At 43.9% G+C, this 18,219-nt stretch overlaps 2 protein-coding genes across 4 annotated transcripts; one reads left to right on the top strand and one right to left on the bottom strand.

Annotated features, from left to right (window-relative positions):
- The first annotated feature begins 527 nt into the window (after window positions 1-527).
- Window positions 528-14,676, top strand: LOC143013438 (uncharacterized). Of its 3 annotated transcripts, none has more exons than XM_076167068.1 (4): window positions 528-953; window positions 6,545-7,441; window positions 7,799-8,092; window positions 10,379-14,676. In XM_076167068.1, exons 2-4 carry the CDS (start codon window positions 6,622-6,624, stop codon window positions 12,376-12,378), a joined length of 3,114 nt encoding a protein of 1,037 aa, XP_076023183.1. In that variant the 5' UTR covers window positions 528-953; window positions 6,545-6,621; the 3' UTR covers window positions 12,379-14,676. The 3 variants fall into 3 exon arrangements, with proteins under 3 accessions (XP_076023183.1, XP_076023185.1, XP_076023184.1); XM_076167070.1 differs by lacking the exon at window positions 528-953 and adding an exon at window positions 5,092-6,057; XM_076167069.1 differs by lacking the exon at window positions 528-953 and having other exon boundaries at window positions 6,073-7,441.
- On the bottom strand, window positions 13,422-18,029 carry LOC143013439 (cytosolic sulfotransferase 2-like). The gene is made up of 8 exons (XM_076167071.1): window positions 17,928-18,029; window positions 17,599-17,737; window positions 17,353-17,481; window positions 16,903-17,003; window positions 16,686-16,812; window positions 16,491-16,588; window positions 15,556-15,730; window positions 13,422-15,406 (listed from the first exon to the last, which is right to left on the bottom strand). The coding sequence occupies exons 1-8, from the start codon at window positions 18,018-18,020 to the stop codon at window positions 15,294-15,296; spliced, it is 975 nt and encodes a 324-aa protein (XP_076023186.1). The 5' UTR covers window positions 18,021-18,029; the 3' UTR covers window positions 13,422-15,293.
- Window positions 18,030-18,219: the final 190 nt, after the last annotated feature.

Raw genomic sequence — 18,219 nt, 5'->3', positions numbered from 1 at the left:
TGCTGCACTCTTCAAACCCCTCAGTGTCTCTGTGTCGATGTGATTGCATTAAGGCAATCCTCTGAGCTGCACAGGTTATTTTAGGCTGAATAGTGTGTAGACAATGCGATAAATATTAGGGAAGAAAAATAGTGGAGAGGGTTGTTTATGAGTGCACGTTTGGGTTCACACACCTACTTGGCTGTGCAGCTGAAGGTGAGGCACCGAGCCAGGGTGGCATCATGATGAAACTGTATCATGCTTGGCTCAGGTTGGTTTGCGTCCTTGTCCAAACCTGGCTGGAGGACAGGAAAGGTGAGGTGGATAGAGTTTCCCTCTGAGATCATGCCCGCTCTGTACACTGCTTATTGTCCTTACTGCTGCCAAAAATGTCTCCTCACCTGTCTGCACATGTCTCCCATCTCACATCATACACACACCTGCCCAGTCCTGCATCACAGTTGTTTTCAGCTAAAACACTGTACCAAGCAAACCCCAGAACCTGGATAGTGGCACTTCCTGTTGTGATGATGTCAGTGCTTGTGTCGTCAAATTTCCGCAGAGCACTGTGTCTGATATGCTGCTTTGTGAAGGTAGATCAACGGAAACGCTCCTATATGTGAGTCTCTTTGGAAAGGGCCGTTGCGTAATGGGCGCGCCAGGCTGTAGGTTATAGGTAGGCAACCGAGTTGATCCATCTGGGAGAGAAATGAGCGGGAGGGGTGTGTGTGAGTGAGATGGAGTGGTCAGAGGGGGCGTTCGTCTCTACACAAGCTCCTGCTTAGAGGGCTGGCAGCGATACAAGGCTCAGTTCTCTGTGTGGGTCGTGTGAGGAGCGTTTGCAGCCATAACAAGCGGCGAACCTGGATTTACAATCTTCCTTCCTCCGGCTAAAGGCTTCGGCATGTCGTAGCCACCGGTCCCTGCCGCAGAGGACGCCATCAGAGAGAGAGAGCGGCCACACAAACCCGCAGGTAGGTTTGTGATGATACTATTTGGCTGCTATGCGGCGACTGTTGGCGCAGTGACGCCGCATTTACCTGCGCCGCGCAAAATCGCACTTGTGTTTAATATCTCAGGCCGTGACGATGACTGATCACGCCGGTATAACAGCATCCACGCTTTCCTGTGTTCATATCTGTGACGCGTTATAGTGGAAATGAGCTGGTGTTTCGGGATAAAGCAGCGGTTTGGAAATCGGATCATTTGTAGCCATGGTGAAGGAGTCACGGTGCACCAGGACTTAATACTACTTTTTAGAACCAACAGTATCACCTGTTCAAAGCTAACAAACCACCTCGTCTGTTGAACTAGAGGTGAGGTTTCATCCTAATATTTACACAGCAACCCTCGTATGATTGAAGCTGACGAGAAAAGGATAGGCTGGGCAGTTCATTTCTAAGTGAAAGAACTCACTACTTTTATTTGATCTAATAAAACATCTAATTAATACATGCATAATGATTGAATAGATAGGTAAATAATGTCGGCAGTTGAGCTATAGATGCTTTATTTATTTATTTAAAATTCAAACATCTGATTCATTTAGTTCCACAAGCAGAGCATCATTTGGAATAGCCAAGAATAAAATACTCTCTAGATCTCTGTTTGTGACACATGAGCCTCCTGCTTCAGACTCCGCGCAACTCAACATTTTATATCCCAATTATAATCCCAAACAAACCAAAAATGTCCCCAGATATCATTATTTAACTCCACGGTCTGCTTTGATCTGAGCTTTGATGAAACAGCAACAAGTGGAATACAATTTTTCCCCATGCTCATGTCAATAGCAGGTGCTCAATGTGCTCCTATGTGCCTTTTACTGTGTCAAGACGAGGCCTGAAGGTGTGAAGAATAAGGTCACGACAACATTCCCCTGTTTCTTCTGAAGATTCCAAAGCAGCCATGGTCGCATCCAGTGTGAATTAGTGGATGAAACCTCTGGAACAGGACCAGAGGAGCCGTAGAGCTCCACTCTGCTACTTGATTAATCGCAGAGCCAAACCCAGATTTCTCCTCAAAAGATCAGCACAGCCAGATCCAGTGATAAGAGCAAAACAAGGCGCAAAACACATCAAAATAAAATACTGTCTGCCTAATATTTTTTAGAGAGAAATTGGTTTAAAAGGGCGAACAGGACAAGAGATAATCCTCAGCAAACCACTCCAGCATCCAGTAGCCTGTAAATGACTTCTTGCAAAAGCTTCATTTCAGTCATAATTTGTCCCAGAGGCTTTTAAACTGTCAGCTTAGTCAAAAAATAACTCACAAAACCGACAGTGGCATAATGTGAATTAAAACAAGAACAGGGGATATGAATCTGTGCTTTAGAGGGTCTGGGCTTGTTTGTCACAGTATCTTTTTGGCCGCAGTATGGAGGAGCATCTAAAATCCAAGATAATACTGCAAATCTAATTGTTAACCAACATGCCTGTTAAAGGGTATAGCAGCTGTTTTATTGCATGCAGCTGTAACAGTGTGTTAGTGGAGCTGTGAGGTCAGATCGCTGCAGCAAGCAAACATTTAATGACTTGCGATGTCTGTAAACTCTTCTTGAAACTGTTTAGTGGCCTGACTTCGTTTAGCAGCTGTTTCTATCAGTCACCACAGTCACTGTCTCTCAGAGTGTGTGTGTGTGTGTGTGTGGGAGTGTGTGTTTCTGGGAATGTATGACTACTAACTTCAAACGCCTTGCTCAAGTCATGGTTCTTTACTGGTGATGATCTGGGCTTTCTGCTGGATGTTCTTTCAGTCAGGCAGCAACAATCATATGTCATCCTTTGCAGCATGGGTGACCTGTGTTTTACCTCAGTGAGCACAGGTCTGTTGCTGTCTGAATGTGTGTGTGTGTGTGTGCATGTGTCTAATGGAGTCACAGTGCCCCCCCTGAAGCTGACCTTCAGCCTTTGATCTGTGGCCTGTGTGAAGGCAGAACATGAGACAAAGATGTTGTCGGGCGCTCCGGAACTAGACATCTGCCTCAGCCGGGGGTGAGGAAAACATCTATAGCTCACTCTGTAGCTTGGTGTCTCTCTTGGTATAACTCAACCGTGCTGTGTGGTCTGCCCCACACACACACACACGCACACGCACACCCAGAGCGACACCCTAAGTTTGTCTTAAAGGCCAAGTAGAGAGCATAAGTCCAGAGCTCTCAGGGAGGTAGAGGTTTGGCTACCAGCATGGCAAACATCCAGGACCATGAATAATACATGTTTAGAAACACTGGAACTCAATTTGAATTGAACAGTTAAGTGCCTGTTTCATTAGATGATTTTAATGTTTGTTATCTGTATACTGTGTGTTATTTCAAGGTGTGGAATTTTCAACGGTCAAACCAGCGACCTTCCCCATTACACACATACCAACATAACCGCACATACTTTCTCCCATTTCCCTTCACCCCCCTCCCCCCTCTCACGTACATACAAATTCACATACATACACTCCTTCACAGTGCCCCCCCCCACCCCCCCCCCCCCCCCCCCCCCCCCTCCCCCCCAACCACCACCACCTCTCAGCCCGCATCGCTGAGTACAAACAGGTTATACATCTGTACAAGCTGAGGGTAGAGCAAATACATAACTGCTCTGTTGGACTGTGGAACCGTTTCAGTGCAGATGTGCATCAACGTGCACAACTAGTCTTTTTCAGTCTCTCTCTCTCTCTCTCTCTCTCTCTCTCTCTCTCTCTCTCTCTCTCTCTCTCTCTCTCTCTTTTCTACTGCTCTAACTGAAGTCCACCCAAGTAGAGCGCCACCTCGAGGTTGAATGCTCCGTCTGATTCTGCAGATGAACACGCATGTGCCAGTGTGCACACACATACACACACATAGAGGGAGGGACGCCCATCTGCTTAGGAGCAGCCTTTGTTGCAAAGACACAGACCCTTCTGTCTGCAAAGAGACTTGTGTTTGCCCCTGGAAATAGTCACTCAAATTAGCGGAAATTTTGGACTGCCAGACTCTCGGCAATCTGGCAAAGATGGAATATTTGCGAGAAAGGGGAAAGTCGTCAAAAACGTCCATGCGTGCCCCACCCCCGCTGCCTGGGAGCTCAATTAAAGTAAAGGAAAATTAGCTAGTGGCATTAACAGGATATATATACTAGTAGAGACATGACATCACACCGGCAGAGATTAACTGATTAATAACAGCTGCTGTGGTGAGTCATGTGCTTCTATAACCAGCAGGTCTACCATGTCTCCTGTATGCAGTGGGCAAGTGGTTTAAAGATGTAGTAATCTCCATATTGTTAGTTGGATATTATCCTGGGGCATTTCCTGCTCTACATAAAGGCCTTACTGTGTGGGTGAGAGTGACGACATCTACCAAACACACATGCACACCCCAATGCAAATGAAATGCAGAGTGATGTGTTGTGTCCCTTTGCCTGCGGGCACAGAACGGGATTAAAGTACTCGTGCTGTGTGATGGCGTCTCTATTGTAGCTATTGTCAGAGGTTATAGTACACAAGTTCCCCTGAGAATTGATTGTTATTGATCAAGTTTTTTGGTTTAATGTCATCCAACAAGCCACGTGATCGCCTGTTTCTGTTGGTCAATCTGACCCCAATCACGTCATTTGTAATGTGCGGTGGAAAACTGTAGTACTTGGGTAACATTTTTGGAGATCCCCCTGGTGTGTGAGTGTGGTTGCATGTACAGGCATGCACGTGTGTATGTGTGTGTGTGTGTGTGTGTGTGTGTGTGTCTCTTTCTGTGTGTGAGATCGAATGAGATTAATGTTGGCAGTGTTTTCAATAAAGTAGCAGGGTCTTTTCTCTCTCCCTCTAAAGTTTATTTGGCCAACTGCCTTTAAGTGAGTCATCCATCTCTTCACGCCCACCTGCAGTACGTTCACAGTCACGTACACACACACACGGTGGATTACGTTGGATGGAGATAGTGTAGCGTATTTACCAAAGAGGCATTTCTCAACTGTCGGGTTGTTTAGCTTGGACTGCCAGCTACTGCAGACCTTTTCTCTGACCACCATAACACACCTGTTAGTCCTGAAGCTGGCTTTATCTTAGATTTTTCGTTTCTGTTGTCTCATCCTCCTCCATCCATCACTGCCCCCCCATGCCCGCCCGACCTCTCCGTGAGCTTACCCCTGTCTCTTATCTCTTATCTCGACCACCTTAAATCTCTCTGTTTATCTCTATATCTGCATAACCCTGTGTCAAGCACTCATACAGACGCATTTAACACGACTATGTTGAAATATCTCCACCTCGAGGGGAGGAAGAGAAAAAGAAATAAAGGGGAAACACAGGGATTAATAAGAGGTTGCATTGGCCGACAGCTGGCAAGACTGAGAGCAGAAGAAGTGGTGAGACAGGAAGGAAAACAAACATTGAGGCTGCCGTGAGAGGGTGGAGAATGAAACTTACATACTACTACCTCTTATGGCATGGACAGGAATTCTCCATAGCTGCTCTTGTGTGGAAGGACCATCACAGATCATACACACAAAAGGAGATACGTGGGCTGTATCACTTCTTGCATGGTGTTTGACCCCATCCACGCACACACGCTGTAATGTGTGAGGATCACGTTCTTTCCATACACTCACACAAATCACACAGCTAACTCACGTATTTATGAGTGTGAAATGCATGTAGCACTCTCTGCCGTAAACAGATGCAGTGAATTCTCAGAGACATTGCAGCTGTGAATGGGCTTTAGGTGAGTCATCAGCATTAGAAAGAATACTCCCCACAGGCAAAAATGTTTATTTTCTGCCTCCTAATGTTTCAAGCTATAGTTTCGGTATGATCCCTGTTGCTGCCTCGGGGGAACCTCCCACTGTGAGTCATATGTCAGTCAGAACATGGAATAATGAAAGAAAACTGCACTCCTGATAACATGTGATCAGGAGAATTGGATGTTGGGACGGGAAGGCATCTGATTTGCTGGATGACATGCAGCATTGTGTAATCCTCAAGGGCCAGAAGGTTTTCTCGCTGAGCTCCGCCATGTTCAGTGTCACAGCTGTCAGCTCTTGGCATCCATGGCAAAAACAGAACCAACCGAAAAGGAGGAACGGCCCGCTGCTCGTTTGGACCAAAGAGGTGAAGACTGTGGTGGAGGGAAAAAATTATATTCATGCAAAGAACGTTATGCGGCAAAGGCAGTGAGGGGAAAAAGTAAGCGTGTCCATCTGCCATTGAATGAAACCATCTGTGTCTGCTCTTGCTTTTTGCCTTGATCAGTTTGGAGGTCCTCCATGTTATATAACCCACAAGCTGAACTCGTGCCTTTGTGTTTGTGCTGCGGTGTACTATATGTGCCATCTTTTCTGAAACCATACACCTCACCACACCCTGCTTGACTGCTGGTGCTGATAAAACCCCCCTGGGAGTTTCATTGACCAGCCCACTGACTCACTATAGCAGGGCCGTACCACACTACACACTCCTCAATTTAGATATCACAAATGATTAATTCATCTCTACACAGTGAGACAGGAAGCCTGGAATTGCGATATTTCAAGTTCTGCACCGTCAGTGTTTTATTTTGTGAAATTTACACAATGCTTCTCTTTTTCTCTGTCTCCAGAGGCTCAATAGAAGGATGTTGTGACAGACGGACAGGCGGACGGACAGCAGAGTCACTGCAGCTCTCAGAGGCAAACCATGGCTACCGTGTTACTGTTTATCCTGAGCCTCCTTTTCACCTTCCTACATCCTTCACCTGCTCAGGTCATCACTGACTCTTCCTCTGTTTCTCTTTCTCCATCACCCAAACCAACCAAGCCGACAACTAGATTCTGGCCGTCTTTGTCTCCTAAAGGGAGCAGCGATGTGCCTATCCACGCTACAATCCGGAATAGACTGTCAACAAATAGCACAATGCAGAAGAGACAGAGAATGACCCATCCTACCGCACAGTCCACTGCCTCTCTTGTATCTGCACTTACTACCAACAACGTCATCAGTGAGCCAATCCTAACTCAACCAACTGCCTCCAGGTCCAGGACTGACACAGCTACTCTGCCACTCAGCAGGGAATTGGAGAGCGATACTCCTACAAAAGGATTGACTTTACCCACTTCACCCCTCAAAGCTGTCGTGGACTCTCTGTCTGTTGTCACTGGTAATAAACTAGTGACTGCAACAAGTCCTGAGGAAGAACCTGTCAAAGGGATAGAGAATAATGAGGGCCAGGATTTAGGATCAGTTGGTACTCCTCCAGCGATGCTCGTGAAGGAGGAGTCACCTGTACCTTTGACGACAATTGGCAATGAAATGTCTCAGTATCGGCCACAGGCACAGACCGCGACAGCTGAGTCAACGTCTTCTAAGGTTTCCGATACAAAGGCGTCCCCGACACTGAAGCCCCACCTTTCTGACCTAACAACAGCCAGTAGGATCTCTACAACGCTACCAGACAACATGAGAATCACTCTGTCCCCTGTGGTGACCCAGACAGCAGCTCAGACTGTTAAATTAACAGGTGAGGAACACATACAGTATTTGTTAGAATAATTGTACTGCAGGCATGATGCCAAACCTATGAATAGTAACATTTTAGAGGTGTTGTGGGATTTATTCTTCAAGTTAATATTAATAATGACAATAATGATTATTGTGTGATTCTTGATAGAATAAATCATGTTCATGCTTATAGTTAGTGATGTTTGGGATATGAATGGGTTAACCATCCAGTTCACTTTCCATATTTTTTTAAAGCCGTCTCTTGCTGAATTGATTGGATGAAATATCTTATTCAGAAAAATGTATCATCATAAAACAGAATCTTCAAGAATTTGCGTCCTTGCACAATCTCTCTTTATGCTCCCCCCTTTCCAAGGTGAGCTGACTGCAAACACTCCTTCAACAGTCATTATTACACCAGAGCAGGACTCGGTCCCGGTGACATCAACTACCACCGCTGGCTCCAGGAATGAACTACCAGGAGTGCCAGTTACTGTACATAACCAGACCAGTTCAGCTCCAGATGTCACGACACAGCAGACAACATCTACAACCAGTGTCCTTACTACTACTACAACACAGACAACCTCCATGACAACAAATCAACCAAACAAAACAGCTCATGCAGGAAGAATCGCAGCTACCACGACTGTGCAGTCAACATGGACAGGTAAGAGATGAGGTATTCCGGGTTTGCAGGCGTGATAGAATCCACTGGTTTTAGATTTTCCTTTTCCTTTGATAATTTAGAATGGAATTATTTTTACAGCTGGGAGTTTTTTACTGGAAAAATCTGGAAATGCTTCAAAGCTGGGAAATGGGAGTGAGACAGGCCCCACTTTCCAAAGGCAGAAGTCCCATGGAAAGTGGGGTTGTAGTTGTGTGGGATGGATCTTGCAAGAGAAGAAAATATGTGTGGGAAGGTGAGAGGGAGGGTTGACTGGTGGGCGGATAGAGTCAGAGCTAGGCAAACAGATAGACGAGAGAGAAGCAGCAGTGTGCGAAAAAGAGACAGCTGGGAATGCAGAGAAGAGAGCAGGAGGATGGTGGAAGAAAGGTAGAAGCATAGAAAATGTGAGGAGTTGTAATCGTAATGAAAGCCAGATGCATAGAAAAGGCGATGAAGGGAGGGTCAGGGAAACCAGACAGAGAAAGGAAAAGCATGACACATGGGGCACACGAGCACACGGTCTCTTAGATACTGTGAGAACAACATCTTAATGACTTTAAAACATGGCTCTCTTGTCCCATGAGCACATTTAAAGTCTTCCAGTAGGCTCCTTTGCAGATCAGCAAACATTTTTGACAGCCCACATCCACAACATGACCATCTGTGTGTGTGTATGCGTGTGTATGTTAGTAGCGTTTCCACATACACTAACTATACATCTGATTATGTGTCCTATGAGCTGAAACAGGATATTTATTTTACAATTTATTGCTACGCCTGGACGTACGTATGGCAGTGTGTGTCTGAATTTAAGGGTAGGGGCAGGTTTAAGTGTATCCAGCTGTAAAATGCGATCAGCACATCTGGAATGTGTCTGGATCCTGCTCTAAGAAACAAGAAATGGTGAACAGAAGGAAGTAAAGCATCCCGATTTATAAATAAAGAAGCGTGTCTGTTATCTGTGCATGTGCACATGAACGTGAGATATGTGTGTGTTTGTGGAGGATGGAGGGACAGCGTGTGGAGGAACGTGAGGCAGAGAGCCAAGGATGTGAAGCGTGTTAGAGTGAGTCATCAGTCAGTGCGTCAGCTTTATGGGTATTTTCTACAGAGTGAGGACGGGCTTAGAGTCCTACAAGTGGCTGATGGTTTGAGTGTTTTACCAATGATTGTGTTGTTCCACCATACATCAAGCTTCAATGCCTGTGTAAAACAAGTACCCTTCACTGCATCTCTTTCTTCTATGTCCTCCTCATTTAATTATGTATAAAATAATCATATAATCACTTCTTAATAATAATAATAAAAATACATTTTATTTTTAGAGCACTTTTCATAGTTAAAAACAATCTCAAAGTGCTTCAGACTACAGCAAAATTAAAACAGGTTTAAAAAACACTTCTTGATACATGCTGAAAAAGTTAAGTTAAGTTATATTATCAATGATGTCGTTTCACAGTGTGAGGTTTTAGTGTGCTCCCCTCCACACAAAGCATGGCTGAGATGGATGGCTCAAAGATTAGAATGCTGTTGGGTGTTTCCAGGCCATTGCAGGAGGATAGGGTGGAGTGTCTAAGGCAAATATAAGTGTGTGTGTGTGTGTGAATGGGAGAGAGAGAGAGAGCGAGAAAGAGAGAGCATTGTTGAACGTTCTATGGTGTTACATAATGTACATGCTCTCATTCATTTCATAATCTGATCCACTTAAACAGTAATTTCTGTGTTATTCTGAGGACGTTTGCCACAGCATGATGTCATATGTATTTATAAGGCGGATTCATATAATGGTTGAATGGTGATGATTGCTTGTTATGACCACTGAAATGCAGTACAAAACATGAATAAATGTTTTATATTTTCCTTTTGCAGCAAATTTAAAGATCAAGGATCAAAACAAATAGCTGATGCTCAGAATTTATTGTAGGTTTGAATATCAAAATATTTTCTTCATATTGCTCTGATATGCTGCCTCCAGCATAGAAATGCAATGTGAAGAGAATATTTTAGTTTGTTTGTGCATGGCATGCAGCTGCTCAGATTTGACTGATGGGGATATATTGCAGACTACATAAAATACATTTGCACTGACTATGTAAAATGCAAATGAGTGTTTGTAGATCTGATTCAGCAACAGTGAACAGCTGAGGGAACCAGATGGAGCTACTTCATGACTTTTAATGATCAACTACTCCCCTCTAGTGGCTATCGAAAGCTATTTGTGTGCTAACTATACTGTAAACATTACTTGTGTTTAACTATGGTATTCAAATTTTTTTCTTTTTCCAGGTACTTCTTCCTCCCACACCACTGGTGTCGTACCTGTCACACAAAGGTTGGGTCGCACTCATCAGGCCGATATCGGTCAGAAGAACCGCTCCATTCCCCTGGGACACCCTCATCAAGTTCCACACACTACTTCTAATCCACCTCCTTCTTCCAGCACGGGTTCCATGTCCAATGGCACACTGTTGTACTGGGGTGACCTGAGCTGGACATTGGCTTTTGCCTGGGAGCTGCATGTCTATGGCTCAGCCAGCCTCTTCCTCCTCCTGTTTGCTGGAGCTGCTCTCGGCCTCACCCTGTCTCCTGGCATGAACTGTCCACACAGGGGTGCCCTTGCACTGGCCAATGCCCTCTTGTTTCTGGCTGGGGGCATTAGGGCAGCCTTCTTTCTCATTGACCCCTATGGTACGCGGCAGCTCCTCCCTCGCCCTGCAGTTACAGCCCTCTACAACCTGCCTCTTCACCTATTGGTGTGGACACAGGCTGCCCTGGCACTGCTGGCCTTGAGGGTGGCAGGAATAAGAGTGTTACCAGCAACTCTGGAGCGCCCTCCACTGGTGGCTGTATTGGCTGTCTTGCAGTGCACTCTCCTACTGGCAGCGGACCTGCTCTCATCAGCCCTGTCCCCTGCTGTGCCCGTTACTCTACAGGTCCTGTCCTTGTGCTGGGGCCTGGCTATTTGTCTCGGCTTCCTCTGCCATGTATTTCCACGTCTACGTTTTCCTGCCATTCCTCACCCTGGAGTCCCCGAGGAAGCCAGGGGGAAGACTTGGACTGGCAGCACCAAAATGGGTGTGGTCCTGGGGAGAGTGCTGGCAGTATGCGCTCTTCTGGGGGCATTGTGCTGTGGGCTGCATGTCCATGCGACACTTTGGCTCCATGGGCTGCTAGGGAACTGGAGACACTTCAATTGGGGATGGTGGCTGGTGCACTTCTGGGCTCGGCTACTGGAACTCGCTTGGGGTTTCTCCCTCCTTCTCCTGGGTTCCTGGGTATTTTGGAGGCCCCATGCTTGCAGAGGAAGGGAGGAAGGAGGACCAGGAGACGGCAGAGTGGTAGGAGACCTACCATCCCCTGGTCAATCTGTAAGCTCCACACAAAGACATACCTGCTGGTCCAAGATAGTCCAGAGCCTGAGAGGGAAGCCTTGCAGAAAGTCTGAGAGTAATGGGGTGGGAGGAGGAGGAACAGGGGAGATGCCCAACAACTGGGCTGGCCAGGAGCGTCCTGGAGCTGATATCAGTAAGAGTCTGATCAGGAACCAAAACCATGAGCAAGCCAGTGCACAGCCACGCTGCATCAAAGACAGCAACCGAGGACGCAACCAGAGGGGCCACTCTGCAGAGCGAGGAATATCTGATGGCTCCACAGGCTCCCTGATGAGGCTGCAGGCATTGGGTCGACTTCCCCAACGCTCAGTGAGTGGCAGTCTAGATCATGATAAGGACACTTGCCTGTCTCTGTGTGAGTTTGACCTACGCCCCCCCTCTCCCATTGACCTGAGCCGCAGCATTGATGCGGCCCTGCACAGGGAACACCTGCTTGGAACAGGTAGCCTCTTCCAGCCTTTTACCCAACCTTCACCCTTCCCCTCCCCTGGTTCAGGTGTCAGCCAGGGTCCCTGGCTCCGCCGGAACAGTGACCCTCAACTGCTTTCAGACAGCAGCGAGGCCCAGACTGAGTCTTCCATGCCACTGGGCGGCAGCGTTCTCAGCAGTGTGCCTAGCAGGCAAGTCACTGAACCCCCTACACCTTCCCACCAGGGTCACAGGTGGTCTGGGCATGTTCCCTCTTCAGTGTCCTGCCCTGTGTCACTGCATCCCTCCAGAACCTCAACAGGGCATCTGGAGGAGGAAGGAGTGGATGACACTCGGCCGTTCATCACCCCGGACTCAGAGAGGGTACGGGGAAGGGCTGGGAGACCAGTGGGTTCACGGAGTTACCTAGAGGTCAGCCGACATGATGACTCTGCCAGCGTCGGAAGTGAAATCATTGATCTATGAAACCTCATACACGAGGACCAATGACGCATCACACCGACCATTTAACTATACTGAACTTTACTGTCTCTAATTAGGACATGAGCAACAAGAAAAAAACAGAATTCACTTACTTTAATGCGCACTGTAAGAAAACTTATCAGTGAACTGCCTACAAAAAAATTATTTTTAGAAGAGGAAAAATATATAAAAGTGTCTCTGGGTGATGAACTTAATATCACCTTTGCCTTTTAACTTGTTCAAGGGTTTCACAACTGTGTTAGTAGAACAAACCTTTTACTCTGAGAGTAAAACTGGGAGATATAGCACAAATAAACAACATAGCATAACCTCTTTCAATCATACTGTACATATATTGCTTGTTGTCTCCCTCTCTGGTTTTCTTGCTTCTTCTTCTCAATTGCTCTTAAACAGACACCTGTACTATGCTGGTATAATCATAAGTACACTGGGACCATACACACATACCTATTCAGCAGGTCTCTACTTATGACGTGTATGGATGAGATTGATCACATCTTTCCATAGTCTATCATATGCATTAAAAATATTTAAATCAACTCCTTGTTTGGTGTTTAGGTGATTTTGGTCAAAATAGGAACACATCAGTCTCATCCCCTTGGCTCTCTGGTTCATTGCTTTCATAGTTGATTTGTTGTTTCACATATTTGTGACATAAAGATGTGCCATACATAACCTTTGTTTATTCTGTGCTATCTTTATTGATCTATGACCCCATTATTTGGGTTAACTCTAGAACATTGTACCAGTATCAGAGTGGCTCCACTACTCTAGACTCTGACATGCTGCTGCTGTTGTGCATTCCGCCCTGTGTGTTAATGTGAAGCTGATTACATAAAGAGACCATAAACAACAGCTTACAGTACACAGCTTACATGTCAACAGCATGTTTACCTGTGAAACTGTTGCTGAGGCATTTAGCTGTGGCTGCAACTGGCATCAAAATGAGATTCAAGCATTCATCAGTGAGGTTAATGCATTTTGTCTTGTGCTGTGGGACAAAGTTTTTGCAATCGCACCATTGAAAGCCTTTGACTGCATTTTACAGAAAAGATATTTAATATGCTGTTGCATTAAATCAATCCAACCATTAGTCTGTTTGAGCTCCAATTAAATGCTCCCCAGCTTTGCATCACACTGGACTGGCTTAGCATGAATCTCAGTACTATTATACTAGACCTTATCCAATAAGACAGCACTTAACTTAAAGCCTGAGCACTAGGCTGAAGTATTTTACTACTCAAGAGAATATCTTTCAAATATACAATATATAAGCAACCATGTAAATACTGTTATTTTTGATGTTCATGAAAAAGGGTGTATTCAAAACCTAGATGTTACTGTGAAAGACAATCTTAAATGGTATTTTGCAACATGACATCATTGTGGCTTATTTGGGGTCAGAGAGCTGTAATAGTTGGTACTTGATTGTAGAGTTTGTGTCAAGGACTCTGGGCTGTGCTCAGGATTGAGACATGGACAGAAGTTTTGCTAAATTACAACCAAATTCTGCAAGATTTTAAGATCTTGTTTTTTTATTATTATTTGTTTATTAGGGTTATGACAGGAACCGAGAATAGACTTCATAACCATCTATAAATGTACACTGCAACTGAAAGCGTATGATCTTGAAAATAGCCTTGTGGTCCCCTGCTTAGTCTAACATTAATAAAGTTAATTTCAAAATGAGGTATCATCAATTGCATCACAAAATAATTACTGGAATGATGTGCAACTATTGAAGTTATGAGTTATGATCTTCTCTGGCCACAAAAGAGTTTTATTTCGAAACACTAACTAATGGAAGAATCAAGGCATGGAATCTTTTGTGGTTAACATTTTGGAATAAATCTTTTCATTTATGCCTGTCCCGCTGATGACAGTGAGTCCGTTTATCACAGGATTTGTTACCTCAGAGTGACTTGTCATACCTCCCAGTGATGTGAGAGCTTAAGTTGTTTAAGTACAAAGTTGTCGACATTCCAACCAACCCATCAGATTTTACTGAACCAGTACTTGCTGTTTGTTATTGTGCTTCGTTACCAGGATGGTACCATCCAATAGCTGTTTAAAGTTTAAGGACCAGTAGTGTTCTTTCCCCTCAAACCAGTATGTGCCATAGAAAACTCTTCCAATGTGACCCTCCAGTCCATATAGTAACTATAGTGCAGAAGTACAGTGTTGATGAGAATCATTAATTAGGTTAATTGAAGTTTTGTTCTTGTATTTCTTGCTGCATTTCATGTCTGGATTTAAATAAAAACAAGAAAAGTAAAATAATGTTTTGTTATGTGCTGCTCTTTGTACCTGCTGAGTACCATTAACAATATATATGCACAGGGATAAAAGTATAATAATAATAATGATAATAATAATAATAATACTTCTTATGTGTATTGCATAGCACCTTTCATAGACAACAGGTCACAAGGGGCTTAATGTGTGAATATATATATATATATATATTCATATATGCTGACATTTGATTCATTTCTGGTCATTAAAGCTAAGTAGTGATCGAGTCATATAACAGCTCCATACTTGTTACAAATAACTTTTTTACGCATTTTGTAAGTTGTATTTCACTGATTTCATGCATTACAAAATTAGGTGGACACACACTCACTTCCCTGCAGATTTGCTGTACAAATGAGCGACTTCTAAATCTTTTGCTGTTATATTTTGTTATATTTGGTCTCTATGCTAGGTTGTGCAGTGTTACAACAACAATGTTTTATTCTGTCATGTTCATGTTAGGGTAGTATCTAAATGTGCATTAATAAGTGATTGACACTGACTGAAGAAAACTCCTTTCAATCAAATTTAAGAGCTGACAAACATGACTCAGCATTATTTGCCACTTAATCAGAGATCCTACACACCATAGCCAGGCATCTCTATATTTCAGTGCGGAACTGCAATGTGGTATTCTTCATTTTTTGCTCGTAGTCTTCATCAAAGTGTTCATTCTGGGCTACAGTGAAATGGTTCTTCCAGTCACCAACTTTCCCTAAAGAACCAAAGAGAATCAGTCAAGTATTTTGGTAACATCTCTAAAACATTATTTCCGCAGATCTTGTGAGTAATAACAGACAGAGAACACAATAAATTTAGTATTTTCCCTTGTAGATCTTGTCTCGGTTGCTGTCTTCATTGTACCTTTTCTTATGAAGGGAGACACTTCTTGTTTCAGAATGCGGAGAGTGGAAAAGTTGACCATTTTGTTGTCTTTCATTCTGTCAAACTTTGTTCCAAATAGAATTCCTCTCTTCTCCTCAGCTGAAGGCGATACACCAAGAAATGAACATAGACGGTCCAGTTCTCGTCCAGAGTCCTGCAGACATTCAAACAGCAGTGTGTAAGTTTCTAAAGTGGGTGGTACCCACTTCTATCCACACCCCCTTCCTCCCCCACACCACTACTCTCACCAGAGTACATGACATATGATTAGCAATTCAGATAAGAATTCCTCTTGTGTAAGAGTGATGGTATTGTTTGGGTTCAAGTTTGTCCTAAATGAGACTCTGTCACTAGGAGGCGCTACAGTCTTGTTTTTAAGATAAGATTAAATAAGATAATCCTTTATTCGTCCCACAACACGGATATTCACATTGTTACAGCAGCAAAGTGGATAGTGGAAAACAACAAACGGGCATTAAAATAAAATAAGAGCCTAACAAAACTAAAGAGCCTAACAAAAGTACAACATTACTACTAAGTACAAAAATTGCAAATCGATGAATTACGTTACATATTGCATATCGGGGATATTACACAGTGTGATCATTAGACCGGGTTTACCAGGAAAGGTGCCGATTGAATTGTCTGACTGCTGTTACATAGTGTACCTTTATATTAGCGTCAGCTAAGGGACACATTCAAGTCCACCCTGTGAGAAGTCCTTACATGGGTAAATCATATTCAACACATTTTTGTCCTATTTTGAGCACAAATTAAATTACTTTTCAACTGATGGGTTAGTTATGTTTTAGGGGGGAAAACTTGTTCTCAACTTTTGTCGTACACCAAACAGAGAATGCAACTTGGACTGTGAACTTGCTTAAGTGTAATAATCTCACCGTCCCTTAGCTCACCTCAACTAAATCTTCATAAAATACATGGAGAAGTTTGGAATGAGTGTGTTTCCTCTCCCACCAGCCAGTCACGTGGTCATACCAGGAGCCAAACAACACTGTATTCCAAGAACACATGAAGGGACATTTAGGCAGGAAGTATTGGGAAACAGCTTTTTTTTTTATCTGACAACATGGTCTTTAATTTGGACTCACTCTTTCCATCAATGAATCTCTGTAGAAAGCTGCTCCACTCTCCTGGCTCTGGCTGCGCCATGTTCATGCGGTCAAAGTGATAAAAGGACACTGCACTGTCCTTTGCATTCCGGGCCACATAGATTATCTGTACAAAGTAAAAGAATTAAATTAGATTGTTGTGGAGTGACTAATGTAGATATTTACTGTCCATGTATAGAAAGCACAAGGTGTCTACCCTGCAGTTCTGCTCCCAGAAGGATTTGGGTATTAACTGGTCTGGAAGATGAGTTTTCATTATGCGTGGAGAGGTGGGGAGCTTGTCTGCCAAGTCAGTTCCTTCAGGCAGAGGAAAGATGAGTCAGCGGTTGGTGGCATGCATAATTATGCATATTTATATCATATGATATACTAGATATGCTAGTATAGGATATATATAGGAGCTTGTTGTCTCAAGAAAGTTGAGAGGCACCAGGTGTCTATAAAGGTATGGTACAAGCCTGTAGAAGTTGTCATTCTCTTTTGAATTTTTCCTGTGAGTCTATGTGATGAATTTGCTCGAGCAATAGTGCTATAACAGGACTTTGTTCAGCCCTGGTGAAACAGTAACTCAGTCAGTATGGCTCTTGAAAGGATCTATTTACTCTGCAGGTGTAACATGTTTACAATTGTAAAAACATGAATTCACCTTTGGGCATAGAAGGAACCGCTAACTCCAGGATAGGCACTCTCTCATGAAGAGGGATGGATGTCTGACGCTCTGGAGATGTCTGACCAAAATACAGAAGGTCAAGGATGTAAGAGACCCACGTGGTTCCTGAGATTAAAACACACAAATGCATGCAATTCAGTGGCCTAAACAACTTAAATTTACCACCAGTGCCTTCAGCAATGCACATATATAACCCAAAACCCTCATCCACACACACAATACCTGCTTTGGGGTAAGTAGCTACAAGAATATCATCTGGTCTGGCTTTGAAGTTCTGGAGGTTATCCCAGTTTCCTGTGAATGATTTTGTAATTTGGATTCCCTGAAAGTCAAAGAGCGTTGGTCGAGGTGGCAGCGCCATCTGTGAGAGAGCAAAATCAAAATCAAAATATTATTAAGCAAACACAAATTAGTACTAGGCTATGATCTTAGTAACCTGCAGTACTCAGCCTACACAGCCATATTTTGGCATTTGTAATAAAGAATATGTTATTTTGTAAAAGAAAAAAAGGAAAACAAATGACAGAATAGACAATAACAATCCACATTACCTTCAATGAAGACATGCACACTGCTGGCTCTCTTTCCCCTGGAGAAGGCTGTGAAGAGTTGGCAACCAGTACTGTATATGGCAGCTCAATCATTCTCTTGTCCTTGAAATTTAATGATATCTTCAAAAGCGATCCAAACAGGGAACTGCTGCCTGACAAAAGTGGGAGGAAGCTCATCCTTTCTGTCATGGCACGGCTTCTTCCCAACAGTGATGGTCGTTGGAGTCGATTGTAGTCATGGTACTCATGTAAATCATCTTGCTCCAATGTGATATATTTCCTCTTTTATTTT

The sequence above is a fragment of the Genypterus blacodes genome, unplaced genomic scaffold, assembly GCF_046128005.1.
Source record: "Genypterus blacodes isolate CSIRO-AG114 ecotype Tasmania unplaced genomic scaffold, CSIRO-AGI_Gbla_v1 ptg000156l_1, whole genome shotgun sequence".
Taxonomy (NCBI): domain Eukaryota; kingdom Metazoa; phylum Chordata; class Actinopteri; order Ophidiiformes; family Ophidiidae; genus Genypterus; species Genypterus blacodes.
This window is presented reverse-complemented; position numbering and strand designations above follow the sequence as displayed.